Here is a 27050-nt window from a genome sequence, read left to right as displayed (position 1 = left end):
GACTCCCCTTACAGCATTGTTTCAAGAATTACAGGGTGATGTACGCGAAGCGCTTTGCACACTTGGAAAGCACTAGACTAACTCCGAGGAGTATTTCATAGACTGCACATTGACAAGGTGTGATAACCAAACCAGATGAAATGTTGCAGATCCACAGCTAGACCTCTCGTCTCTTTAGCTTCTTGCAACAAATTGGGGGAAGGGGAATTTAACCTTTTCCACACCATTTTCCCCAGTGAAATTCTCCCCCCTCCAAAGCTGCTGTTTGTCCCTGTTGGAGAAAACTGAATGGGACAGATAGCTTCAAGTGAGTAATTTCCATGGGAAAAATAGCTCATGGGAGGGTTAAACCCCCTCCCTTCCTGACTATCATGGTGTTGGCCCAAATTGGGAGATAATCATCGCTGCTTTTACAAAAATGGACAGAGGTGAGAGATCCAGCCCCAGATTTCCAGCATCATCCATGTAGTGGACCCTTTGAAATGATTCTTTTGAATCCCACAGTATATGTTCAGATATCAGTTCTTAAGGGCAGGAGGTCTAGTCTAGAGGACAGAGCCTCCGTTAGCCCAAAGATAACATCTGAAGGTTGCCAGTTTGAGGCCACCAGTGAATCGCCAGAGGTTGCCAGTGAATGGCAAGACCTTGAAGCAGCTGACAAGCTGTGCTGAGTTATTCCACCTGCTCTTTGGTGTGAGTAAAGGAGCGTCTTGGCTGCCCTTCAAGTGAGAGATGAAGGAGCTGCTTGTCAGCCAGTGTGGGAGGCAGCTGGGGGCCAGAAGTGATACCAGACCATGAAAGATCCATCTAAAATGTTGTGCGGTTCTTGAAAGACAGAACCTTTCTGTTATTGTAAAAATCCCCTCAGGGGTTTAGAGATAGCCTGCCTATGTGAACGCCCTGAATAAAGTCAGAGGAGGAATCCAATGGCCAGAAAGGCGGTATATAAATACCAGTATTATTATTATTTATTATTATTAATTGCAGGCCTCACTATGCAGGGCAAGATACAGCACTAAAAGTTAAAATAAATAATCCAACAAAAAAGAAATGTATTCTTATGGTTAAAATGAGAGTCAGTAGACTTAACTATGCATCCATGCAACAAAACTGTCCCAAAACTGTTTGGGAACTTGGGGCTCCAATCCTGCATATCAAGGCACATCCCAGCCATTGTGTTGCACTGGCATGGTCTTTGCTTATTTGGGCTTACTTTTGGGACGTGTCTGCCTTCTATATGACTATCTCTCTTTTTTAGGTGATGCAGAATAACCACATAGCGTCTGTTACTCTGTATGGTCCAGCAAGACCCAGCAACCAGTTGAAAACGTCGGATCTTCCCCAGTGAAGGGATATCAGCTAATTGAAATGCTACACAATGAGTACAGTGTGCCTTGTATTGCTGCCACTTACAATATGGAAAAGCACGGTGTGACATGGAATCTCTTTTATGTGTGTGTGTCATTCAGAAACAATGTCTTGCCACCTGAGCATATGGGGCAAGATGGGAAAGGCCTTGGACTGTGTGTTGCCAGACCTGTCACTAGCGGTGCAGGTGAGCTGTAGGGCGCCCCCACCATTGGTCTACTCTTGATTCCCCTTGTCCTTAATGGTGTGGATTTGAACGAACTGGTCTGGCTTTCCTGAGCTAGAAGAATGAGCTGAAGAAGAGAGAGAAAGAAAGAAAGAAAGAAAGAAGGCAGACACAGCACTGCGTCAGTTAGAAGCACAAACTTTCTGAGCCTTGAAGCATCTGGAAGCAGGTATTGGATTTTTAATTTTTTTGCCTCCAAGTCTGTTTGTGTTAATTGTATTGATCCAGTGGTCATATTTTTTTAAAGATGACAGTGTGTCTGTATACATGCGCAGAACTTTGTGTGTGTGTGTAAATATACAAAATAAATTACATGGGTATTTCTGTGGCGTAGGACATCAAACCAAATGTGACAAGTATGTATATACACGTCCATGATTTCAGGCACCACATGTCTGCCGAACGCTGAGCGCAAAACAGACGACTTGGTTGTAACATTTTTGCACTACATATGCTTTTTACTTACTTGATGAAAGACCTGTCAGTCTTCACTGAGGAGCATCTGTGGAATGGGTGTGAGCTGGGGAGGGGGTACGATGGCTTATTTAATTGTTCGCCATGCATACGGCTTATTTATACAGTGGGTTGAAATGATCCCACCTTTTTCTGCACTAATATTTACTTGACATGCTGAAGCAACTTTTTCTGCCATGCCTGGTTAACTAAATTTGTGTGTGTGGATTTTTTAAATATACAGTTTCCAGAAGGGGGAACAAAGTCAAGTAGATTATTCCTATGAGTTTTGTTTTTCTTAAGGGTTTTGATAAACATTTTTCTTAAGAGAGGGGAAAAATAAAGAAGTATTCTGTTCTGTAAGCTTGCAAGCAATTACCCTGTTTTGCAACTTAAAATTCCTTAATTCCTCTTCCAAATCCCGTAGAGAAACAATAGTGGGAAACCTGAGGCATGGCTGTTGGGAATCCTTTCCCACCCAAGACTCATCGCGATGAATAGGTGTGGCCTTAATGCAAGATAAGTTTCCCAAGTGGGACTTCTGTGGAATGTGATCCTGGCAGGCTGTACTGCAGACATAGCACATTGGGGGGGGGGGGAAGGCCCCCTTCCTGACAATTGTGATCTCTCTTAAATGCCAAATGTTAGCCAAAGAGATCCTTAGTCTAGTTTCAACATTTCTGTACATATATAGTCACACTGCGCACCTGTATCTCCACCCCTCAGCAGACATGATTTCAGCTGCTTCCAGCCAGAGATTCTGCTTTATCACGTGGTTATCCTGAGAGGGAGGCATGGGGTTCGGTGGTACCAGTGGGGAAAGGAGACTGTCTTTGGAATATTAACCCTTTTTACAACAATCAGGGGGAGGAAGAGAAATGTATAATTTAAGCCCATTTTTAATATTTTGGTGTAGCAACTTGTGATATATTATAGACAATTTTTGTGAGTTTTACAAATGTATGTACAGATTTTTGTAAATATGAAAACATTTTTGTAATTTTAACTCCATGTACAGTGTAATCATGTATAGTTTATCTATGAATGAGAGGTAGAAAATTTTAGAGCGTTAACTAAAAGTTTTGAATTATGGACCAGTAGCAGGGATAAATGTGGTGTGTGTGTCTGTGTGCATGTGTTTGAGAGTATGTGGGATCTCCGTTTGCCATTTAGTCTTCCTGTATACTGTGACATTCTACACTGTTTTACTTTAAAAAAAATAAAAATAAAATCAAGGAAGCCCCACTGAGAACTTAATGAATAAAGGAAAAAAAGGTTTTCTGGCTTCCCTTTATTCCTGGATGTGACTGCCCTGCCTCCCAGTGTCCTGTTTCTTGCTATGTTCGTTGCTTGCTAAGAAAACCCCCAAATTCTTTTCTAACATGGTTTTTTTCACAGCCCTTCTGTAAATTATAAGAAATACATAAGTAGCATGTACATTAAAAGGACAAATAAAATGAAGCTCAGTTACTGTGTCTAAGTACAGTTGCCGGGTGCGTGTATTTTGCAACTACTGGGTGAGTCTTTGGTGATTTTGTTTGTGTCCCGTCTCTGCTCCTCCCCACAGTTGGTTTTGGCAGCCGAGCAGCATGCAAGAGGTGGTTCAGTCCATTGGCATGACAGGGGAATTGGGAGACGGGAGGGAGGGAAGAGGTCTGGAAATACGAATTGGCAGTTTGATCATTAACCATCCATCTCATCCCTTGATTGGAGGTTTCAGGGGAGTGGATTGAGAACAGGTGGGATCCCCCCAGAGGTGTAGTGGTTCCTTATTCCCCTAAGGCAGGGGCCTCCAGACTGCAGCCTGTGGTGCACCAGCATAATGCTCTTGGGCAGGGCATGGCAATGGCAAAGTTTTACCCTTCTGCACCTCCTCCTCCCATCTGTGCAGTCAGACTTTGCAGAGCATCATGCAGGGCAGCAACTTCTACCACACACTGCCCCAGGAGACCCTGATTTCTGAGGGGAAGAGGCTGCCCAGTGCAGCTCTCTGCATAGATTGGCTGCGAAGCTGGAAAGAATGGTAAGGCTTTGCCACCACTGTGCCTGAGATCATTATACTGGAACACGGGATCCGGCCCACAGGCCAGAGTTTGAAGGCCTGCTGTAAGGCATACTGATACTAGTACCATCTGTAGTACTTCACAGAATGGCAGGTGATCACCTCACCTGCCCTGGGCTGACTGGAAGTGGGCAGCATGTGGCTGTGTGGCTGCCTGGTCCTTCAGAGTCCCCTTGAAGGAGGGTGTGGAGCCGACATCTCTGGTGGAAGTGGTGGTGCTTGGGGAAGTGATACCTACAAAAGGTGGTATTGATCGAACAGAGGCTGAAAAGTCCTCTGCTCAGGTCACATGGGCTTCTATTGCTCATTTGCTTTTATTAGTCAGCGCCAAGGGAGTATTCCTTTGTGCGTAACCTGTTTCCTTTTTTCTGCTAAAACTTCCCCCCACCAAATTATTTTTCTATACAGTCAGCGTCCTGCATCAAGGGCCTCTGGTTCTCACATTTCATCCCTGGCTGGCATTTCTCTGAGAAGCTTCTTTGTGTCACCAGGATTTCCTGTTCTTCAGGACTGGCCGAGTTTGGCATCTGTTTACTCCTAGAGGTGACCATAGTGCCTGGCAAAGGAAAACGAGGCGTAGCACCTTTTCTTGCTTGGATTCAACAGGATGCATCAGTCACAGCCAGGCTTTAGGAGCCCACTTGGGAGGTTCAGTCAAGAAGCACTTCCTGACTTGACAGGGACTGCAGGAGGAAGGAGTGAGGCGAGTGGTTAGGGAAGTGGATTGAGGCCGCTTCTTCCACAGTGAACTGGAGCCCAGTGGTTCACTGTGTCACTGCTGTGCCACCTGCCTGTTGGTGCGAACCCCACCATTCAAATGGACAGGTTGCCTGTGCCTGAGACAGATGCTGCTGAGTTCACTCCTATTCTTTTCCCTTGTTTCGTTTTAAAACCAATTGGGGAGATTCATGGGAAGTACTCTTATTGGGTTGGGGAACAAGGTTTTTTGGGGGTAGGGGACAAATGGAACGGTGTGCACAAATGAAAAAAAGAGTCAGACATGCGGTTTCCATATTATATTGAAATCACAAAGCCGTAAGTGAAAACACAATGCTGTAGAACTGCCTTAGAACAGACATCGATGCAAATGCAGAGTACCTGGCAGAGTGGCATAAACAAGCCCTGTTTATGCCACTTGGTCTTGCTTGGTCTATTCTTTTGCCCATTTGATTTCTAACAACTGAGTTATAGTATTTTTGGTACCATCTGCTGTCTGGTATTAGGGCCATTACAGAGAGTCCTTTGACCCTCAAGTACAGCTTTTCAGGGCCAGAAGAGACTGCAGTGGGATGGAAGAGAAGGAAAGCCCCATTGCGTGAGGAGAACTCTACTCAGATCAACCCATCCTAATCCTCCTCCTTTTTCAGTACTAATCTGCCTTGTTGCTTCTTGTGACCACATATTTCCCTCACCTACACATGTCTGCCATGCTTACAGCTGCTTTGATTGAGTAGGTCCACCTTTGTTGACTGCTTGAAGACTAGGGTGTTGGAGGAGATGATCTGTAAGCTCCGTTTGTAGCGACAGATCAGCGATGGTTCATTCACACATGCATGTCGAGTTGTCGCGTCGTCAGATGACGTGGATCAGGCCTGTGTGAACCCTTCTTTAGGAGGCATGAGCCTTTGTAGTCCCCTTAACCTTTGTCTTCCATCGGAAAGCCTTCTTCACCTGCTTCTTCTGCGTACAAGAGAGCCGAGGGCTGTGGAGCAGGTTCCACATGAGCCAGATTTCAGCCACCTTGAGGCTGTGGACCACCATGAGATCTTTGTAAAAACAGGGATCGAAAGTCTGCAGGTGTGGGGCAGCCGAGGGCTTCATTATTCCAAACGTCTTGAACCCTTCATGCGAAATGGGCTTTAGGTTGATTCTTTGTAGGCACATGCCTAAGAAGACATCATCAATGGGAAAAAGCTCTACCTCCTTGCAAGCCTGGGAAAGCTTCTTCATAGTACTGCTAGAAAGTAAGAACCCTCCACCCCCAGCATAAGCTGGATAAATGCCCAGCCCGTACATCGTCTCGGGGATGTAATATTTGCTATTGCGGGCTCGGATCGGTTGTGCGTTGTAGATGATATCCCCAACAAAGAGGTCCTCTGAAGGATCGTGCTTCTCAAGAAAGGTTACAATGTTTTCCACGTTGACAAAAACATCAGCATCCCCTTTGAATATGAACTTGGCAGTGGAACAAAACTCATCAGCCCAACTTAAAAAGTGTATCTCTTTCAAGGTCAAGTTGAAGAACGTGTCAAGGAAGTCCCACAACAAGATGTCCCGATACATCTGGCTCTCCTGATGAATAAGGGTCTCCCATTCTGGCAGGGTGGTCTTGTTTTTGGGGACTCCCAGGAGGAAAACTCTTTGCACCTGCACACCATTGATCAACCCTTCCCTTCCCCACGTTTTCCGGACAATCTCTCGACGGTCAAAGTCCTCCACCAGTGATTTGATGACAATGAGCAGGAAGGGGCCTCCAGGACTCCTCTTGCACTTCTTTGATTGGTTAATAAGAAGTTCAAACTTGCGGCTGTCTTTGTTTCTCAGGTAATGCTTAAAGTCGAAAATGGGATGGGTCACGGGTGGCGGAGTGGTGGCTCTATCCTCTTGGCTTGCCACTTTGACGTGCTCCACTGCAGAAATAATTTTAGGCTCTGCTGGCGTCACTTGTACCTGTAGCTGTTTCTGGAGGTGGAAGAACCTCTTGCTTGTGAGCGGCTGCTTCTGGTTCTGAGCTTCTTCTTTCCTCAGGGACGTGTGGCCCAGCTGGGAGTAGAGCACAGCGCAAAGAGCTGCCGCCAGGAAGAGCGTGCAGATGGCATCACCTTTAAGTTGAACTCTCATTGTTTCCACAGGCGTCACAGAAATGTCACGTGTCGCGTCAGGGGAATTGCCTGCCAGCTGCGTCCATCTGCAAGTCGCAAAATTGTAGATCAGGGTACAGTTTATAGCAGCATTTATATGAATAGATCTCCGCTTTAAACAGCTATGGAGGAAGTAGAAGTTAATAGCAAGGTGTTGCTTCCCCCATTAATTGATTCAATTTTCATTTCCGTGTATCATCCAGGTACATTATATACGAACAGACAGCTGCAGTGTCAACAGAGGTGGCACAGAAGCATATGGAACTTGTCCTAATGCAGAGGTTTCAAAAGGTGGGTCAGGACCCAGTGGGTGGGTCACAGCAATCCTGGCATTTTGTTTTGGGGCTCAGACTGCACAGTTTGAACAGTAGCCAAAGCCGGGGATCCTAGTTGGAGATCTTCCCTGCCAGAGATTTTGGCTTTGGAGAGATTGTTTTGGCCAAGCATCGCAAGTGGTCTCCCTTACAGCCCAATCCTATCCTGTTTTCCAGTGCCGGTGCTGCTGTGTCTATGGGGCATGCACTGCTTCCTGTGTTGGGGGTTCAGTCACAGAGGCCTCCTTAAGGTTTGGGAACATTTGTTCCCTTACACCGGGGCTGCATTGCGGTTGCACCGGTACTGGAAAGATGGATAGGATTGGGCTGTTAGCCTCCTACCCATTTGCCTGCTTTCTCCTATGGTGGCACTTCCTCTTACTCTCCCTTCCGCTTTCAAAATTGGATGCCTGCTGCTGGCTTGACATTCTCTGCCCCGTCTCCTTCTGATTGGCCTGGAAGGTGCAGAATGACACAGTAGCAGAGTGTGCTGATTGACTACCCCATGGTTGTTCCCTCACCCACATTTCTCCCCCGCTGGGCTCTTGAAAGTGGGTCCCATGTCGCAGGCAGGGGATTGAAGCAGGTTCTAGCTCTCGACAAGGTGAAGACCACTATGTTGACATAGCAGCATTGACTGACCACTGATGGAAATGACATGCTGGGCTAGACAGACCCAGGCCTGATCCTACAGGCAGTATGCACCTTTCCTACTCCCAAGTCCTTTGCATGCATTTCTTCTACACTTTGCCCCAATCACTGCCTTATTCTTCTGGCATAAATTATTAAATCTTGCTCTATCAATACGCCTGGAGAAAAGATCAGTCTCTGCCCCTGGATGTTGACAACAGGGAGGCAATGGAGGGGAATGGGATGGAGGAGGGAAAGTGGGGAAATATAGTCGGCCCTGTTTATCCGCCGATTTGGGACCCATGGATGTCACAACCTGGCCTCAGGAAGCCTTCTAAGGTCTTTGGGAGGCCTTAACAGGGGTACTCAAACCCTGGCCCGGGGTCATTTGCAGCCCTCAGGGATGCTGAATCTGGCCCGTGGGGAGCCCCAAGTTTCCAACAAGCCTCTGGTCCGCCAGAGACTTGCTGGAGCTCACACTAGCCCAACACGAGCTGTGGGCTGAGTTCTCTCCGCTGCTTGCCGCTTCATGTCTCAAGCAGCAGTGAAGGAAAGGCCGGCCTCGCTTTGCACAAGGCCTTGAGCTATTGTGAGACCTTCAGATCTCTGCGGCTGCCGCTTTGGGCACTCCAGAGCCGCCCATGTGCTCGCCACCCTTAACCCTGACTACAAAGAAGAGAAGACTGGTGAGTCCCACTAGTCTTGAAGCAAATCTTTGATTTCTCCTGACTGGCCTATTATTTTAACCACCCCCATGTCCCATGTGCATCATTGCCTCTGAACAATTTATGTCTCCAAGTGTTTTATTTCTGCGAAGAGCTGTGTGGTCAGGAGTTACGTTAACCCCTTCCCCTTTTCTGACTTGTCCTGTGTGTTTGGTATAAGCGCATCCCTGATGATTGCCTCAATAAAAATTCATTCATTCATATAAGTTCCGTCTCTAAAGCATTCATGTAAATTTATTCAAGTTTTAAATGTAAAATTAATTAATTCAGTGGATTCTAAAAGGAAGACAGGGTGGAAGAGAGGAAGTTTGGAAGAGGCAGGGTTTGAGGAAGGTGGGATCTGGGGGGAGCAGCAGCCATTGGTGAAGCCTCTCCCCTGCTTCAGAGGCAGCTGTGGGGCAAGCCTGGGACCTTCCTGTGTACAGCTCCTGAACACGGGATACTCTCTGGCTGCAAAGAAGCAAATACTCTCTGGTGGGAGTATTTGCAACAACAATGAAAAAGGTGGAAAGAAGCCCTGCACAGCCGTACAGATCTGGTCAGGCTAGCAGGAATCCTCCTCCTGCTGCAACACACTTTAAAATTAGGGTTGTCAATTTGCCTAAAGTGACCCTGTTGCTCTTTTCTTGGGTGGGGGTGGGGTGAGGGACAAAGGTGAATATTAGGCTGTTCTTGGCTGCCACCAGGTTCCATCCCTCTCACAATGCTCCACCCTGGTACCACATTCCCCCCCCCTTTCAATAGTTGGCAATATTGTGGTATTGCCTGTGGGTCTTGGATGCATCTGATTGTCAATTCTGCTTTGCTCTCCCCCATTAATGCCACTCCCCTCCCGCCTAGGGCCTCTGACTTGCCAGCACTCTGCCAGATCAGCACCCACATCCAGGTGACAAAACAGCCTGGAGATTTTTAACAGGGTCCTCAGGAATTTCCAGCATTGCAGCAGGATGGAAAAAAACTAGTTTCAGGCAATCCTACTCATACAGCAAACAAAGTGGTGTTTGGGAGGCTGGGTTCTGACTATGTCGGCCCCCCCCCCCGGTTTTAAACAGCTGCAAGACAGCTGGTTTGCCATGTCCTGATCAGAACCCCAAGCCAGAGAATTAAATGAGGCTAAGGAATAAACAGCCTCCTTTCCTGGAACCAAACTCCCTGCTCTAACCATGACTCTGCATATCAAGCACAAGGCTGGAGTGGAATTTCTGGGCCTCCCCAGGTGAGGTATGGGAAATGGGGGTGGGGGGAGGGGTGAGAAACACCCTGTGTGGGTCTGCATGAGAAAGGCCATGCAGGGAGCCTGTCAGGACGGGGCATTCACAGCCAACTTGGCCCTTCTGCCCTCTCCATTTGAAAGTTCACTTGATCCCCAAGGAGATGTTGAGCCCAAAGAAGCAAATATGTACCCACAGGCTACACAGTTGGTAGGGCAGAAGCGTGGATCTCCTAGTCACTTTTCTACCAAGGCTTCTCTGCTCTCAGCAGCTGTGCAACAGACAGAAATTAAACTGGTGTAGCCTGTCCACATGGTCACATTTCTACACAGCAGGAAAGCTTTGCTTGTGTTAACAGCTACACAAGAAACACAGGCTCAGCAGCTCTGCTCGGAAAAGGGAAGGGAGGCTGAAGGCACCTCCAGAGCCACACTGCTCCTGTGCCTTGCGTCCCTTCCACTCACTCACTGGCAGAAACCCTGCAGAATTCTGATAGAAAGTAGTGCTTGGGCTGCTCAGTGGTGAGCACTCTGCATGTGTGCAGGGGCACTGTGCCTTCTTCACTGTAGCCTGTGCACTAGAGCCAAGCACTGCACTGAATGTAGTTTCTTTACTCAGTATGTAGTTTGTCTGTGGAACTCCTTGCCACAGGATGTGGTGTTGGCATCTGGCCTGGACGCCTTTAAAAGGGGATTGGGCAAATTTCTGGAGGAAAAATCCATTACGGGGTACAAGCCATGATGTGTACGTGCAACCTCCTGATTTTAGAAATGGGCTATGTCAGAATGCCAGATGCAAGGGAGGGCACCAGGATGAGTTCTCTTGTTATCTGGTGTGCTCCCTGGGGCATTTGGTGGGCCGCTGTGAGATACAGGAAGCTGGACTAGATGGGCCTATGGCCTGATCCAGTGGGGCTGTTCTTATGTTCTTAACTACAATTCCCAGAAAGCCTTGCAGGTCTCTTGTTGTCTGGTGTGCTCCCTGGGCATTTGGTGGGCCGCTGTGAGATACAGGAAGCTGGACTAGATGGGCCTATGGCCTGATCCAGTGGGGCTGCTCTTAAGGCAGAGCCTCCCCACCGGAGTCCTTTGAAAAGTGCCACAGCCGTGGGAGGTGCTCAAGCTTTGCATGCGGATTGTGAGTCCCTGAGCACCTCCCATAGCAGCAGCACTTTCAGAAGGACTCCTGTGGAGAGGCACAGCCTCACCTGCCTTCCCACCCACCGCATGTCCCTGCAGTCTGCCTGTGCCTGTGGAAAAAGATCAGGCATTGCTTGTTGAGGTGGTGGGGGGGACAGACCGTCCTCTGGCATTTCTCCACCAAGAAACAGCCACGTCTTCCTCTGCTGAAAGTGAGCAGCGCCTTGCTGCAGATAACGGACCCCTCCACAGGGAAAAGTGTGTGCACAGTCAGAGGGAGGGCTCAGTCAGGTCCTCTGCGTGTCAAGGGCCGTTGAACCAGCCCCCAGCCCGCACACTGCCCAGAAAAGATACAGTAGTAGGGTAAATGCTATAGGCAAGGCAGCCTCCCGATCCCCAATGTGTCTGTATAACACACTCCCCAAGCAAACCGACGCTATATTACTTACATCCAATGCGATCACGTCAATGCCGCTTCCCCTCAGTGATGTTTCGATGCAGGACTGCCAAGCAGGCACATCTGGAAGCACTTAGTTCTGGCATTCCTTGGCCTCCCCACATATAGCCCAGGAAGTCCTTGCTGGGTTCGGCAAAAGCTGCCTCTCCTTCCTTCCAGTGTGCTGTCACAAGGAACACCCCTTCCGTGTATTGCAGGGTTGCAGGCTAACTTTCTTTCCCCCTCATTTCTCCTCTGCCAAATCCTGTCTTTGGGGCTCTCCTTACTTGATTATTTTCTTCAAGCCGTCATACTGCGTCGAAGAAATGCATCCAGCGGGCCTCCAAGCGCTGGTCACGTGGACCTCAGCAGATGTTTCACGGAGAGTGGGGAAAGCAGTGGGTCTCTTGCCAGGCAGAGGTTTGCCAGCAACAAAAGGGGAGCTGGCTATACTTGCATGTCCATTTGAGCATGTGTGTCCGTCTGCGGGCAAGGAACAGAGAGCCTCATGCTGCTTTTAAAAAAGAAAAAACCTGGTAGTAAAGTTAGCTCCTCGTAAAAGACAAAATGAGTCATGCTGTAAATTGTCAATCCAATAACTTCCATATGACATCAGCATTGCTATCTGGACTGCAGGAGTAACATGTCATCACTTGACCCCCCCCCCCCCCACACACACACAAACACATGCCCTTTTTTGGAAAAGGTTTAGTGGTATCTGTCCCGCCCTACATTTGGTTTCTGGTCTGAGCTCTTGTGGAGAGCTAAAAAGACTAGGCTGCAAAGCCCTGGTTTGAACTTCTGCCAGGGCTGCCCTAAGTGGCTTTCACTTCCCAGCCTCCGTCTTCTTCATCTGCATACTTGCCTCAGAAACGCCAAGTATTGTAGGCAAGAGCCAACTTAAGTGCTGCCTGAGCTGTTTAGACCAGTCGTTATCAAACTGTGCATTGCAATGCCCTGAGGCACTTTCTGGGGTGTCATGGATTGCCCACTGCCCTGGCAGGGAAACTGCGCTGCAAGGTTTGGTGGTACAGGAAGATCTCCCACATGCAAATCTGCGTGCTGGGGAAAGCCCACTTGCCCTGACCTCCTTACCACTGTCTGAAGCACACAATGTCTCTGAACCCAGAAGTGACTGGTGATGTCATCAGCCACTTTCAGGAGCCACTGAGGGTGTGGTGGGAACCACTGGTGGAGGAAAACACCGACCTATTTGTAGTTTACATAGTGCTGGACACATACTGAGAGGTCAGGTCTCTGCCTCAAAGGGCTTTCAGGCTAGTTTCTAAAGCGACCCACAAGAAATAGCAATTGAAATTCCACTTTCTGTACTCCAAGTGCAGCTGTATGGAGATCAGATGAATGGGAAGCTGCTGTGACGTTCACACATTTTACATGTCCAGACCACTTGTTGCGTCTTGACTGACAACTGCTTCCCCACCTGCAACCACTGACACAACTAGCCAAAATAAAAAACCTGAACAGCTCTCAAACGTAAGGACTTCTGTGGGGCTGCTGAATCCTCCTGAAGTGCAGGGCCCATTCGGAGATGGCTCATCCATGAGGCCAACTGAAGACATTGCTTCACGCAACAGACTGGTGGCAGGGCCACCCACTTCCGCCTGCCTGCTCACTTCCACTCCTCCTCTTCCTCCAGAGACAGAGTATTTGATGCTCGAGCCTACTAGTCTCCTCCACACTTACTCTTCTGCTCTGTTTCCCTCTTCCTTTTCCAGTCCAGGGAGTGGAAGAAGGAAAGTCTGGCATATCACCAGGTAAGGGGGGGGCAGTACCTGTCATGCCATCTCAGGGGCTGTAAAATCTTGGGCTGCCCAGGGCTCATGATCACCTGGGGCCAGGATGTGTTGTGTTTTCTGACTATGATAAAAGCAGGTGAACACTAACCGTCAGAGAGGCCTGTCCACGTCAGTGGATGCTTTCTCTCTGCTTTGCCAAAACACATCACCGGGTTCCAGTTTGGCTCCTCTTCTTCCCACAGCCAGCCCAGGCCCCAGATCGTTCAAACCTTTCAGAGTAGTGAACACAGCCCAGGCTGTGCAGTGCAATTCCCTTTTGACAAACTCCCAAGAGGGGCCTCCAATAAATACTCCATTCATTCCTTTTCAACTGCTTAGCATATTTATTCAACTGGAATTTTTGCCATGGCTTTTTCATGGAAACGTACAGTCTGTTTTAAACTTGGAAAAATCACATTTAAGATAAGTGTTGCAATACAAAGTGAAGGGCAAGAAGGATGCCATTTGTTTTGCAAAAATCATCTGCACCTGTTACCAGTGAAAATATTGCAATTTCTATTCATTTGGCACTTTTGTGCATATGTGCAAAGTCAAGGAACTTACCAGGATGTAGAAAGAGAAACACTTCTTGTAGAGTATCTGTCCTTTTTCATTTTGGGGCTGTTAGGGTTAGCACCAGGCCTGCACATGACGAGGCAGTCTTGCTGAAGTTGCTGGGTTGGTTGCCCACCTAGGACCCTCCCAGGTACACTACATGGAGCGCCACAATGAAGAAAGAGGGTTCACCTGTATTTTAATCCAGCCGTATAAGAAATACATGCAAAATATACCCTGTCCCTGTTATGAGCAGGGATTTGGTGGCAGTTGCCAATCCTATGACTCAGAAGTAAGACCCATTCAAGTCAATAGTTACTCCCAGGTAAGTGTGGCTATGATTGCAGCCTGAGTGTCACTATACAGCCATCTGAGAGCCCAATTCTATGCGTGTCTGCTCAGAAGTAAATCCCATTATAATCAATGGGGCTTACTCCTAGGAAAGTATGGATAGGATTGCAGCCTGAGGCAACATAGCAAATCAGCATCAGGTGCTGAGAGCAGCAGGCTGTCTCACCATTCTGTAGTCCTGTGACATGGCAGCACTACCGTGATAGCCTGGGGCATTTTAATTCAGCTAAAAATGAATGAATATTTCACAGGAGAGGAAGGCTGTAAAAAAGTTGATTTTAAAGTAAGAAAACAATTACAAGGCCAATAGTTCTGGCTTTCCTTTAGTTACAACCAGAGCTGAAATAAAACTCATGGGGAATTTTTCTCTAGTCTGAAGTGCCAAATTTTGAGCACTAAAGAAAAATTCCCATTTCATACCCAAGTGAATTTTCCATTTATAGAGGTGCTTGTTTCCTGTGAGTAAGACAGGTTACAGCCTAAATCTTACTGAACACAATGGACTTACTTCTGAGTAAAGTAAATAACACTTTTCAAAAACCTGTACCCATTTGATTTCCATCAGATTTTAGTGTATGGGTGTGACTGTAAATCCTGACAATATATTCAAGAAAGACAATATATTCATCAGAAACTGATATTCCAATGCAAGAAATCATCTAGAAATATTGGTTTCGAAGTTGAAATGGCAGCACCAGAAGAAGCAAACTTCAAACTGTTACCCAATGGAGAACTTATTAACAGCACAGGCTAGATGTGTCTACTTAGAAGTAAGTCCCATTATGTTCTATTTTACCTGAAGAACTGCTCCCCCCATCAGCAACTGAGGTGGTAACACCACTACTGGTCTATACTGCTGCAGACTGCGGGGGAAGGATTGCAAACTTGCATGCTTCCCCAGGAAGGGATGAGGGATTCCCTGCACATTTTAAACGAAAACTGGCATTGCAAGGAGGCTGGATCAAAGCTCTTCCCTCTGACACCCATCTCTCCGTGCAGGAAGATTTTGGCGCATTCAGTCATGCAGTTTCTCCCACCAGCAGTACGGAGTTGTACCATCCTGACCTGGGCCACTTCAGCTATAGTTTGCAAGGACGAGGCCTTGGAGATTGTGAGCACAGAATGAGCGGCTGCCAGGCACTTCAGGTTAGTTCATGGAATAAACAATTCTTTGTTTATTGCTGGTGATGCTTCTGCACCCCTCATCCCCCTGCAGCAAAGATGACTGAAACCTTGTCAATAGGTGGCTTTTGCCACCAAGTTAACCAACCTGATGTCTTCACTTAGTTCACAGCTATATGTTAAGAGCATTCAGTGCTTGTTCACTAACGCAACCATGAACTAAGATCAGAATATTCACATCCACTAGAGGTGAGGAGCAATTTGCTCTGCATTATGAATTAATTCTATTTTCTGAACTAATCCTCTAGTCTGAATTAACCAACATACAAGGCTGCCATTTTGTATGTGACACAAAGAAAAGAAGTACAACCCTGTTACTACAGCATCTCACCAGTGACGATAAGGTTCAGGTGCGGAAGGGGACAGGTGGCAGCAGGAAACTGGACAGCTACTAACCCAGTCCATTTGTCTTGCTCCTTCCTGAGGAAAAGGGAACAGCTGCCCGCTTGTGCCACAGCCACCAAGGGCACAGTCTTTGATCTGGACTCCCCCCTGGGAACGATGGGAAAAGGACTGCGGGCTGGTTCTCCATGCAAGGAAAACGTGGGTGAGCTGCTTCTGTCAGGAAACACTATGTGAGTGCAGGCGAGTATGACTCTTCCGGATAAGAAGTGCAAAATGCATCTGGAGTTTGTTCATGTGAATGCCAGTCAGGCTGTTTGGTCACACTTTTCGGCCCCAAAGACTGCAGCATCCCTATGGTTATTACAAATCAGACTCTGCAACACAACAGCTTGCACCAAACTCTTCCCCACAGCTCGGAGTCCTTTCCTGTGGCATCAGTCTAGGCCAAGCGGGTTGCTCCCTCTCCAGACCTGATGACTTGCAGCCAAAGGTGTGAACGGACTCTGTTGGACAGGGGATCAGTGAGGCGGCCCTAGGCAGTTTGGAAGCTGTGTCTTGATGATTCGGCTGAGGATGGCTCATTTTCTTGCCTGTCGATGCTGGATGTGACAGACTGTCGGTGATGACAATGAGATGTTTCCTGTGAATAGCCACATTTCCGCATTGAGGCAGGATGTGGCCTTCCACAAGCTCTGCTGGATTCTCCTCAGGCACTAGCTAATGGGCCTGCAACCGTAAATCAAATTATTAGACTGTGATCAAGAGGCAGGGATCATTCAATGTGCAGCTTGCGCAGCCAGTCTCTGACATGCAGGACTTTTTTCTACAACCTGTTTTCATTTTGATGGAGCCCCACAAGTTCCTCAGCTAAGCTGATGAGGCCGTTCTCCTCCAGAGCAGCAACCAGTCTTTGCAGAGTGGCCTTCTTGCCCTCCGAGTCGATAAACCTGCGCAGCAGCTGGTATGCTTGCTCGTACAGGCCCTCCCGTTCATACTCGATGGCCAAGTTGTCAATGACAGGATCCCGAAGGGCCCGGCAGGTGATCTGCAGAGTCCGGCCCACTTGCTTCCATTTCTTTGACACGAGTTTGGCAAATTTCTGATGGTCGTCTGGTGTGAGCCTTCTGTTGACTTGGAAAGGAACAGAAAAAGCAGAAAATCTAAGGTTGTTGAAGTGGCAGCTGGCATTTTAGACAGGACTGGGGACAACTGAGCTTCAGGGCTGAACCAGCACTCAAAGTTTCGCTGGATCTTTTTCCTCAGGGGAGCCTGTTAATGCCTCTGGCTTGCCAGAGGTGTGAGTTTTAAGCCCAGTGGCTCCTGCCCAGAGAGCATGTGCCTGGTTTCCTCTGGCTGGAGGACCCTATCCTGGCAGGCACTGCTGATACTGGATACAGAACAACCCGTTTCCTTGTGTTCTCAACCTGAGGAGAGGAGCAGCACAGCAAGAGCCGCAGCAACACACATCACAGCAGCAACTGCCACGGCATACCCTGCAGTAACCCAGGAGGGGAGTATAAAACCCAAGTGGAATTATTCCCTTGATGGTGGATGGAGAGGTGCACCAACCCGCTTCCTAGAGCCCTGGTAAGAGGTGAGGGTGAGGGGCCTAGGTCTTTTTATTAGATTCTGTGGGAGGATGGGTGAGAGCTGTCCTAGAGTTGAGGGTGGTTGGAAGTTTGCGTGGCAGATTATTATTAATAATAATAACAACAATAACAATAGTATTTATTTACGGCTTTTCAACTAAAAGTTCACAAAGCGGCTTACAGAGAAAAATAAAAAAAACTAAATGGCTGCCTATCCCAAAAGGGCTCACAATCTAAAAAGATGCAAAACAACCAGCAGACAGCCACTAGAACAGACACTGCTGGGGTGAGGTGGGCCAGTTACTCTCCCCCTGCTAAATAAAAGAGGAGCACCCACTTGAAAGTGCCTCTTACCCAGTGAGCAGGGGTCACTGGAATTAAGAACTTAAGAAGAGCCCTGCTGCATCAGGCCAAAGGCCCATCTAGTCTCGAGCTGGGGAAGGGACCAGGAGTGCCGCCCCTGTATTTTTCATCTTTCCTCCCTCCTTCCCCCTCCAGTATCATACGCTTTGGAGAGTTGTGTGCCACAATCGATAGGCTGTCAGGCAAAGGGAGGTGGAGATGGTGGTGAGATGGGTCAGCTCACAACAAGAGGAGAACTGGCTAAAGGCAGACCACACCTCTTTGTGGCCTCTCCTCCACCCTTGGGACCCTGGGTGGTCCTGGCAACTGCCCTGCTGGCTTGAAGCTGCTGCTTCTGAATGCCAGGTCAATGAATAACAAGATCAGCCTGATCCACAATTTATTTGCACAATTTTTACCCCGCTTTCTCTCCCTTCCGGGCATTAAAAGCAGCTAATTTAACCCTGGAAAAGGTGCTGACCAGGCCTGCATTACGGAGAACTGGTGGTAATGGTGGGGTTAATCTCACCCAGCTGTGCCCACCAGGTTTCTCTGTGTTGCAGCAGCCATGGCAGCAGGAGGGGGTGTCACATTAGTCTCTCTCCCTTGCTGAGTGCATGTCTCACATGCAGTGTGCATGTGTTGAGTGTCTGAATGTGGTGCTGAATGGGGAAGACAGGGCAGGGATTCTCCTGGTGTAGGCCATCTTGTTGCTTTTGGGACTCCCTGCCCGAACTGGTTCCGGTGGTCTTGTCTACGGCGTTGCTATATTCCCGACTGATGTACTCTTGAACCCTGGCAAAAGTACATCTTAATGCCTATTTGGTAGCAGTGATGGCAGCAAAGAAGGCTTTCTTTTCAGTCAACATTGTTGCTGCAGAATCTCATGGGGGGGGCTGTTTCACATTGTCTGGGATGTTAACTGTAACACTGCAGGGGAGTCCACGAGATTCTCCTAATATCCACTCTGAAGCCTTCGCTAGATTTTTGTGAATAAAGTTCAGGATACCTCAAGGACCACCTTCTCCCATATGACCCTGCATGCCCCTTTTGATCATCAGATAGGGCTCTTCTTAGGAAATCACAGCCATCTGGAGCCAAGGGGAAGTTGGTAAGGTTCAGGGGCTTTTCTGTTATGGCACCATATTTCTAGAATCAGTTCCCAGAATGTCTGAGAACAGCACCCTCTTTATACAGTTTTCAGAAGGGCCTAAAAATCCGTTTATTTCACTTTTATTTTATTCATTTTAACGAGGGAGAAGGAACCTCCTAGGGACCCGTTTTACCCTTGGTTGCTGCTTGTATGCCATTGTTTCTATGCTGTTGCTGTTTTTATAGTTCTATCCCTATCACTTAACTTTGTAATTAGCCATCAGAATTGAGGGTTCAACTATTTCCCCCCTGCACTGCACTCACTAAAAATCTCTCCCCCCCCCCCCCCCGGATGCTCTTTGGGGCAAGAGAGAAGCTTTCAAAAAGCTGGTTCACACACATGCATGCAGTCCAAATCCAGATCCTGCCACCTTTGCAGCTACTATTAAAAATAAAGAGACTACATGGGAGGGGAATGATGTGTCATGCTATGGAGACAGAGATTTTTCAAGCATTCTTCTAGGAGAGCTTAAAATAATGAAATCCCCCACCCGCCCACTTGAATGCGTGTGAGTGGAATCAAGCTGAGCACAAATGTGTCCATGAAGGTTCAAACCTTTGTGAGCAAACAGGCCCCTTGCAAAGGTTCTTTCTGAGCTGAACTTTTATGGGCAGCCAATAGCTGCAAAGCTTCATCCTCTCATGGGCACACTTGAGCCTTTGCAAGACAGAGGCGCAAGCTTTGGCAGACACTTGCGTGGAATGGGTTTAAAAGCTTGGCTCGACTGCAGTGTGAGCACTGGAGTGTTTGTGCATCCCTGGTTTATAGTGGCACCTAGTCTGGCCCCAAGTGTTTGTGTTCTGTGCAACTGCGTGCAATCAAAAACATGCAGTTGTGAGCAAGAGTGCCCCCTTGAGGTGACATTGAGGAATGCACTTGTTAAGCTACTTGCTTTTTGTACAGACATACAGTACAATTAACCAGTCCTCTTTCTTAAGGGGTTATCTCAGTTTTTGTCCCTCTGCACTCACCAAACTGTTGCCCCTGGAAAGTGAAGGTGTCCAGTGGTGGCACAGTGTTTGAAATCTGCAAGGAACTGTAAGATGGAGGCGGAGAGTTGGGAGAGGGATGCTTGCTATCAGAGCTGCTTTCTTGATAACAATTCAAGTTCCGAAGGGATTCCTCCAGCTCCGTAATTTCTTCATCCCTGAGACGGTTAGGCTGAAATGCAAAGTAGTACGTGAACCCATTATTTCCAGAAGGACTTGTTTCCCATTCACTTCCTGCTCTCTTCCTTCCTTGCACGTAAGTAAGTTGTGAATTTTGGGCTGCAATCCAAATGCACACTTGCCTACAAATGAGCCCCATTGCACACAATGTGGCCTACTTTTAAGTAAACATGTATAGGATCACACTGAACTTTTTGTTGTTGAAAAGCAGTATATAAATATTCACATAACAATAATAAAAAATAATTGTTTTTGTCAGATCAATTTTTAAAAGTGCTCCCAAGCAGACTGAAATCTAAGAAGTACTAAACCAGGGGTCTCCAAACTTTGTGGCCAGAGGGCCGCATCAAATGTCTGGCACGGTTTTGAGGGCCGGAAAAAAATTTAAATATAAAATTTATATGAATACATTAGAGATAGAACTTAGATGTGTGAATAAATGAATGAATGGGCTCCTTCATTCAACCTCTCTGGCCCTTAGAACACCCTCCAGATGCAACCAGAGCATAGTTCCAGTCATGTTTAGCAAAGTGGGCCTGGGGCTTTCAGGGGACAAGAGGCTGGCCGTGGGTCGGACAGAGGCTTGCCTTGGGCCGCATCTGGCCCCCAGGCCGGGGTTTGGAGACCCCTGTACTAAACCATGCAATATAAAATATGCACAATAAAATAAATCCTGCAACTTGGTTTCAGAATTCAACTTTTGGAACACTCTGAATTCAGCCTTCTGTTTCTGAAGAATTCTAGTTATCTGGGCATCCAATCTACATTTTAACACACTACCTTGTTACTGACAGTCACTTGAGATAGTCAAAGAATCTGCCCCGCATTCCTGCTGTCACCTTTTCATGGTAGATGCATTCCAAGCACCGCTTCTCCTCCCAAAGTATAGAGTCCAGCTTCTCTGTGCCTGCTTTCAGCTCCATCTGAACAAGGACTGTGTTGGACATGGCCAAGGAGACCTTGAGATGTTTCTGAAGCGACTCCTGGAGATCGCCTTGACGGTAGCTCCGCAGGAACTTCCGGCAGTTTTCTTGCTTGCAGAATTTAAGCTGGATGATCAGATGAGGGTCACTACAGTGGACCTTCAGCATGTCCACCCCATTGAGGCTACCTGTGGAATCTGGAGGAGGGGGGAGAAAAGCCAGCCGCCAATCAAGGGAGGGATTCCAGGAAAAAGCACCTTGAAAGGCCATAAGATGGTTAACATTTAATCTCCTTCCTCCACAGCTCAGTGCCAACGTGCAGGCTTTGCATGAAGAGAATCTCAGCCATCTCCGAATAAAGGATCCCAGGTGTGGGGCTATGAAAGGCCTTTTCACCCAATTTTTTCCCAAGGATATGACTGAAAGTGGATGTCAATCATTAAGGTTTTAAATGCCCAAAATGAGGCTTTGGGGATGACAAGCAAGTTTTTAAAACATCTAAAACAGATCAGGTAATCCTGCTTAGCCTTGAACTGCACAGAGCTCTCTGAGCCTGCAAAGCGCTTTGCGTCTTATCCTGCTGCAGTCCTTACAATTACCACACAAGGCCAGCATTCTTACTCCCTTTGAGCGGATGGGCAGCCCAATCCTATCCAGCGCAGGTGCAGCAGAGCCACCCACGCTGTATCCAGCACTGGAACTGAGCAGGCTGCAGGTCTGAGGTTGAAGGAACCAATGTTTCCTTACCCCAAGTCAAGTCCCAGCCTGCTCACTGGGACTACTTGGAGCTGCACTGGGCGAAATCGCTGGGCTTTCAGGCCTGGGAAGGGGGTTAGGATATGGCAGAGGCCTCTTCCGCCCTCCCGGCCCACCTCCCAGGCCTGATCCACCCTGATCTGCCCTCCTCCTGGCCTGTTACACCCCTCCCTGGCTTCCCCTCCGCCTCTCTGCCACCCAGCACAGAACTTGCCTGCCCCTGCGGCCACAGGTCCCGAGCTGGCATCAGCAGTATGGTGCAGGCCTTCCCACCAGCACTCCTTGTGCCCAAGTCATCAAAAAGTGCTTTACAGGGTTTTCACAACTGCTTATTCTCACTGACCCCAGATTCCCAGTAGCTTTGGAAGCATTTGAAACACAGGACCAACCCTGCACCACATCTGCTACCTTAAACTCTCAGTCTCCACTAACTTCCACTAAGCCTTGCCAGGTGTCCTTTGTCACTTCTACTGTGTACACCCTGAGAAAGAGACCAAGGACTTCAACCAACCTTCTGTTGGGCCAGAAGGCATTTCCAAAACAGGCAAGCCTCTGTGAATCAGCTGCCCATTATCTTTACGATCATTGAATGGAGAGGTCTTATCTGAAAATCACAAACAGCTCCATGAGCTGAAGGATCAGAGTCCTCCACCTACAGAAGGAGTCCAGGAGTCTTCCAGCAAACATGGCTAGGGAGCACAGCTAAATAGTTACATTCCCCAGCAGTGGGTCTAAGGACAGGGTCTGGATGCAGAAGAAGTTGACATTCTGTACTGGAATCACAGAAGATTCTCAAGGAGATAATGTGGTGCTAGCAGTGGCTGGAGATCAGCCAGGAAACTTAGGGTTAACCCCAGGACTCTTAATTAGCACAGCTGCAGCCACTAGAGGCAGTCAGGTCATTACAGGGATAAAAGTAGCATCTGGAGCAGTGAGAGTGGGTGGGTAGTTGAAGGAGGAGAGAGGACTGATTATGAACTGGCAGGTGGACAACAGACTGACTAGCTAACTGACTAACCCAACAGAGACTGCTGAGTGGTGGAGAGCTGAGGTGTTGCTGCTGTACCTAGAAGAGCTGCTGCTTGGAGAACTACAAGGAGTGATCCTGAAACCCCACAGGCAAACCACCTACTAGTCACCTTCCTGCTGGTGCTGGAGTTCAGCAATAGGTTTATACACTGCTAGAGAGGGGGACTAATTAGCTTAAAGTGGGCATAATTTCTCTAGGCCAAGTTTAGAACAGGAATTTGGCAAAACACATTCCAAGGGCAGCCTGACCATAAGCTCCCAGAAAGATGAGAGGCCAATGGTGTTACCACCCCAGAGTAGTAAGTCAACTAACGGCAGGGGCAGCTGAGAGCAGAACACTTACCTGCTAAGGCCAGTTTGAGTGCCTTAAATACGCTGGGCTTCTGCTGAGGGTTTCCATAGAGCACAGGCAGAAAAACTTTTTCGGAGGTCGACTGGACAAACAGGTAGGCGCTTCCCACCCAAACATCAGAGCTGTCCCCCATTATTTGGCCTCCTAAAAGAAAAAAAATGAACACAAAATATAAGCAGTTGTTGTGGAAGGGTCCTTTCGATATTACCTAGCCATGTTAGAATCACTTTTGGGGCTGGCTGGCTGGGCTGGGGGCAGATGGAGGCATCTGCCCCCACAGCTCCTCCTGCTCTTGCTGGGGCACAGAGCAGAGGAGGAAGTGAAACAGAAGCAAGCAATGGATGAGAGCATCTTCTGGGAAACAGTGTAGCCCAGGAATGTCAAACTCATTTCATACAGAGGGCCAAAGTTAGCACTCACACTGCCTGCTGCGGATGACATCGCTAAGCAGAAAGTGACACCATTAAGCAGGAGATGGCAAGAAATAAGTGCTTTGTGCTTGCACAGAAGCTCATTAGCTGCAAATGACAGAAGACAAAAAGTGCAAATTTTGTTCCTATTTTCACTATATGAGAGCCCAATTATAATTGATTTTAGAAATGGGCTATGTCAGAATACCAGATGCAAGGGAGGGCACCAGGATGTGGGTCTCTTGCTGTCCTGTGTGCTCCCTGGGGCATTTGGTGGGCCGCTATAGGAGGCTGGACTAGATGGGCCTATGGCCTGATTCAGTGGAGCTGTTCTTATGTTCTTAACGGGGTGGGGGGGGGGGAGAGAAGAGAGGGAGAGAGAAATTGCTTCCAGGGGCTGAATTTGGCCTGCAGGCCTTATGTTTGACATCCCTGGTCTAGCCCGCTACTCTTCGCTTTACTTTTTCCATTGTTTCCCTCTTCTTTTGAAATCCAGCAAGTGCCTCCCAGTAAGCCTGCCTCCCCACTGAACCCCGGGTCTCTGGTTGGCCTACTAGGCAATGTGATGCTGGGGACAAATTATGTACCCACTGATTGCCAATGAGAGTAGGATTTTTGCTTCAGAAATATTTTTACCCAAATGCAGATTATTTATGATAACACTTAACATCTGCATAGTTTTTCCCAAGTGTGTACATTATCTACATTTATTCCTTACAACAATCCTGTAAGGTATGAAAGTAATTCCCATACTACAGATGGAAATGGAGAATGGAGGCTCAAGGAGCAGTCGAAGGGCACATAGTCCCTGCTATTTGGGTAAGAGACACTTTTCCAAGTGGGTTCTCCTCTTTTTAGCAGGGGGAGAGTAACTGGCCCACCTCACCCCAGCAGTGTCTTTTCTAGTGGCTGTCTGCTGGTATTCCCTGGCATTTTTTAGATTGTGAGCCCTTTTGGGACAGGGAGCCATTAGTTATTTGATTTTTCTCTGTAAACCGCTTTGTGAACTTTTTGTTGAAAAGCTGTATATAAATACTATTCTTATTATTAATAGTCACAAGGCAAATTTTGAACCAGAGAAGTCCTGCTCAGTCTCTTGGGTTGCAATCCTGTGCATGCTTACCTGGGAGTTAATTTCACTGAACTTGGTGGGACTTGCTTCTTAGTAATCATGCATAAGATTGTGCTGTAAATCAATTGATTTGACAGGTTAATTTATGAAGTTTGCAATTCTAAACACACTTACCTGGGAGTAAATCCTGTTGAACTCCAGCAGCACTTACTTTGGAGTAACGCATAAGATTGTGCTGTTAGATGTCTTTCTTTGGGTGACTATTTAGATTTCCTATTTATGCATTTTCCCCCAATAAGCTTTTCCGCTTCCCCTGCTCCTTCTTTGCAGACTACAGTAAACAGGGAGTGACCTGGTTCTATATTGGCACTGTGTGTGGGATCCCCATGTCCAGTCTGCATGGTATATGCAAAGAGATATATAAACATTTTTTTAAAATAATGGAATTTCTGATGTGTGGCTTGCTTTAGCAAAATTGTTCCCCTCTGGCCGGCGTTTCCTCTAAGGCAGGGGTGCTCACACTTTTTTGGCTTGAGAGCTACTTTGAAACCCAGCAAGGCCCGGAGATCTACCAGGGGGGAAGGAAGCGTCTGACAGACACCCCCTTTAATGTATGGAGCCCCTGCTGGAGTCTAGTCAGTTTCGTCAGTTTTGTTGCTGCATGCCTGAAGAGCAGCTAAAGGGTCCGTTTCAGTGTCAGTTTAGCTAAATATGTCAGTTTCGTCTAGTCACTAGTCGAAACTGACATATTAGCAGTTTGGAGAGACAGGGCTCCGCGATCTACTCATTTTGCCTCGCGATCTACAGGTAGATTGCGATCCACCTATTGAGCACCCCTGCTCTAAGGGGTCTGTGCCACTCCTCGGCCTCCAGATGTTTAGCAGGGACTGCCAGGCTTCCGGCAAAAGCGGAGCTCTGAGCTGCATGGAGCTTGGCTTCAAGCTGGATAGTTCCGCAGCTCAGAGGGAACACTGCCTGTGGTTCACGTTTCAGGCCACACTGGAAATGTATCGCAGGTGTGTCCCCTGTGCCAGTGTCAAGACCCCTGATAAAGGGAGGGTATATACCCACATGACACCAGTATCAGCCAATGTGCCACAAGTCACCTAGGATCAGTGCTCTCAGTGATGCTGGCTCACATCAACCGCTGACAATGGTGACATGAGAGGGCGAGAAGAGCCTCAGGGAGCTGCTTGCCCAGACTGACCACGCAGCTCCCGTGAAATCTTTTGGTGCTTGTTGAAGACCCGTCTGTCCTGCTGGCTGCCGGATTTCCTGTCCCTCGAACGCAGGGCTTTTCTGTTCCAGGCCGAGGACCGGGGGCTAAGCTGGGCACTGGGCCGCTGCCCTTCCGCTCCCAGTGGTACAGCGGGCACTGCCACCGACACGGCCTGGGCAGCGACCGTTCCCCGCGCTCTCTGCCCGTTCTGTGCTTGACGCTTCCACCCAGAGCTGCTCCAGCCAGCAAAGCGCGTGCCGGGAGGGGAGGAGGCTCCGCGGGGCGCAGCTCTCAGCCCGGCTGCGAGTCATTCCTGGCGGGGGAGCACGACGCGGTCGCCGCGCTGCGTGGGGGCCGGGCGCGGCCCGGCAGGAGCTCCTCCGCTCGCTCCTCGCCCCAGCAGCAAAGGCCGGCCTACCTCGCAAGGGTGCTGTGAGGACGGCGGAGCCCGACCCTGCAGGGGCCCCCTTCCTTCCTGCCCCTGTCGGCACGAGGGCGGCCCCGGGGAGGGCAGGGGGGGCCGGGACGGGACGGGACGGGGCGAGGAAGGGGCTGCCCCGGCGCGGCCTCCCTCCCCCCCCGGGGTGCGCGGCGTTACCTTCCTCGCTCCGGCCGCCTTCCGCCTCTGCGCGCGGCGCCCGCCCGGAGAGGAGGAAGGAGCGGCGGGGAGGAGCAGCAGCCTCCCGGGGAGGCGAGGCGAGGCGGGGCGGGGCGCGCTCCCTCCGCGGGCGCGCAGAGGCGCTCGCACCGCGCAGTCTTCCGGCAGCCGCGACCCTCCCGGGCTGTCGCGGGCGGCGCGCCGCCCCCGAGGTGGAGTCCGCGCCCCGCGAGCAGCGCTCCCTGCCGGCCTTCGCCCCGACCCGGGACGGCCCTCTCCGCTGCCCGGCCCGCGGGGCTCCGTGCCAGCCGCCCGCGGGGCAGACCTGGAAGCGGCCGGCGAGCCCAGCCCGGCGCCTCCGCCTGCTCCGTGGCCGCCGCCAGCTGCGTGCGAGGAGACCGGAGGCCGGGACGCGAGGCCCGCTCGTTAAAGAGCCACCTGAAGCCTTGCGCTTCTTGGAGACCGAACCTGCTGCAGGTCTCAACCCCCCCTGGGGTTCAGAACCGCCTGGAAGTGAAGTCTGACGACCACGACAGGCGCTGTAGAAGTACCTGCAGTAGGATTATTAGCTCTCCCGTCCTTGCTCGAAACCGGTCCTCCAGGACCTCCCAGCTGCATTTCCCCACCTCACTGGTGCCACACGCACCGCCGCCGCCGCTGCTGCTTCCTCCCCAGGGGAGAAGTGATGCCTGCAACCTTTGAAGCAGGCAGGCAAGTCGCCATGCCGTCCTCACGGCCCTCTCTCTGTATTCCTGATAATCAAATCACCCATTTTGCAGACAGG

The 27050-nt window shown here is 49.0% G+C and overlaps 3 protein-coding genes across 7 annotated transcripts in view; 1 reads left to right on the top strand and 2 right to left on the bottom strand.

Annotated features, from left to right (window-relative positions):
* Nucleotides 1-2874, top strand: part of PHAF1 (phagosome assembly factor 1) — a 55335-nt gene extending 52461 nt beyond the window's left edge. For both annotated transcript variants that reach the window (XM_066637000.1, XM_066637001.1), the window contains exon 17: nucleotides 1259-2874. In XM_066637000.1, the coding sequence (XP_066493097.1) occupies nucleotides 1259-1348 (90 nt within the window). In that variant the 3' untranslated portion in view covers nucleotides 1349-2874. The remainder of the gene's footprint in view (nucleotides 1-1258) is intronic.
* Nucleotides 2875-5110: 2236 nt separating this feature from the next.
* On the bottom strand, nucleotides 5111-12042 carry B3GNT9 (UDP-GlcNAc:betaGal beta-1,3-N-acetylglucosaminyltransferase 9). Its single transcript, XM_066637002.1, has 2 exons — nucleotides 11439-12042; nucleotides 5111-7017 (listed from the first exon to the last, which is right to left on the bottom strand). The coding sequence occupies exon 2, from the start codon at nucleotides 6948-6950 to the stop codon at nucleotides 5718-5720; it is 1233 nt and encodes a 410-aa protein (XP_066493099.1). The 5' UTR covers nucleotides 6951-7017; nucleotides 11439-12042; the 3' UTR covers nucleotides 5111-5717.
* A 1503-nt stretch (nucleotides 12043-13545) lies between these two features.
* Nucleotides 13546-26346, bottom strand: TRADD (TNFRSF1A associated via death domain). Of its 4 annotated transcripts, none has more exons than XM_066637651.1 (6): nucleotides 26267-26346; nucleotides 24501-24563; nucleotides 22959-23111; nucleotides 20747-21027; nucleotides 19710-19899; nucleotides 13546-16785 (listed from the first exon to the last, which is right to left on the bottom strand). In XM_066637651.1, the coding sequence occupies exons 3-6, from the start codon at nucleotides 23098-23100 to the stop codon at nucleotides 16478-16480; spliced, it is 921 nt and encodes a 306-aa protein (XP_066493748.1). In that variant the 5' UTR covers nucleotides 23101-23111; nucleotides 24501-24563; nucleotides 26267-26346; the 3' UTR covers nucleotides 13546-16477. The 4 variants fall into 4 exon arrangements, with proteins under 4 accessions (XP_066493748.1, XP_066493749.1, XP_066493751.1 ...); XM_066637652.1 differs by lacking the exon at nucleotides 26267-26346 and adding an exon at nucleotides 26087-26174; XM_066637654.1 differs by lacking the exon at nucleotides 24501-24563 and having other exon boundaries at nucleotides 26087-26302.
* Nucleotides 26347-27050: the final 704 nt, after the last annotated feature.

The sequence above is a fragment of the Tiliqua scincoides genome, chromosome 9 (assembly GCF_035046505.1).
Source record: "Tiliqua scincoides isolate rTilSci1 chromosome 9, rTilSci1.hap2, whole genome shotgun sequence".
In the NCBI taxonomy this organism is placed as follows: Eukaryota; Metazoa; Chordata; class Lepidosauria; order Squamata; family Scincidae; genus Tiliqua; species Tiliqua scincoides.
This window is presented reverse-complemented; position numbering and strand designations above follow the sequence as displayed.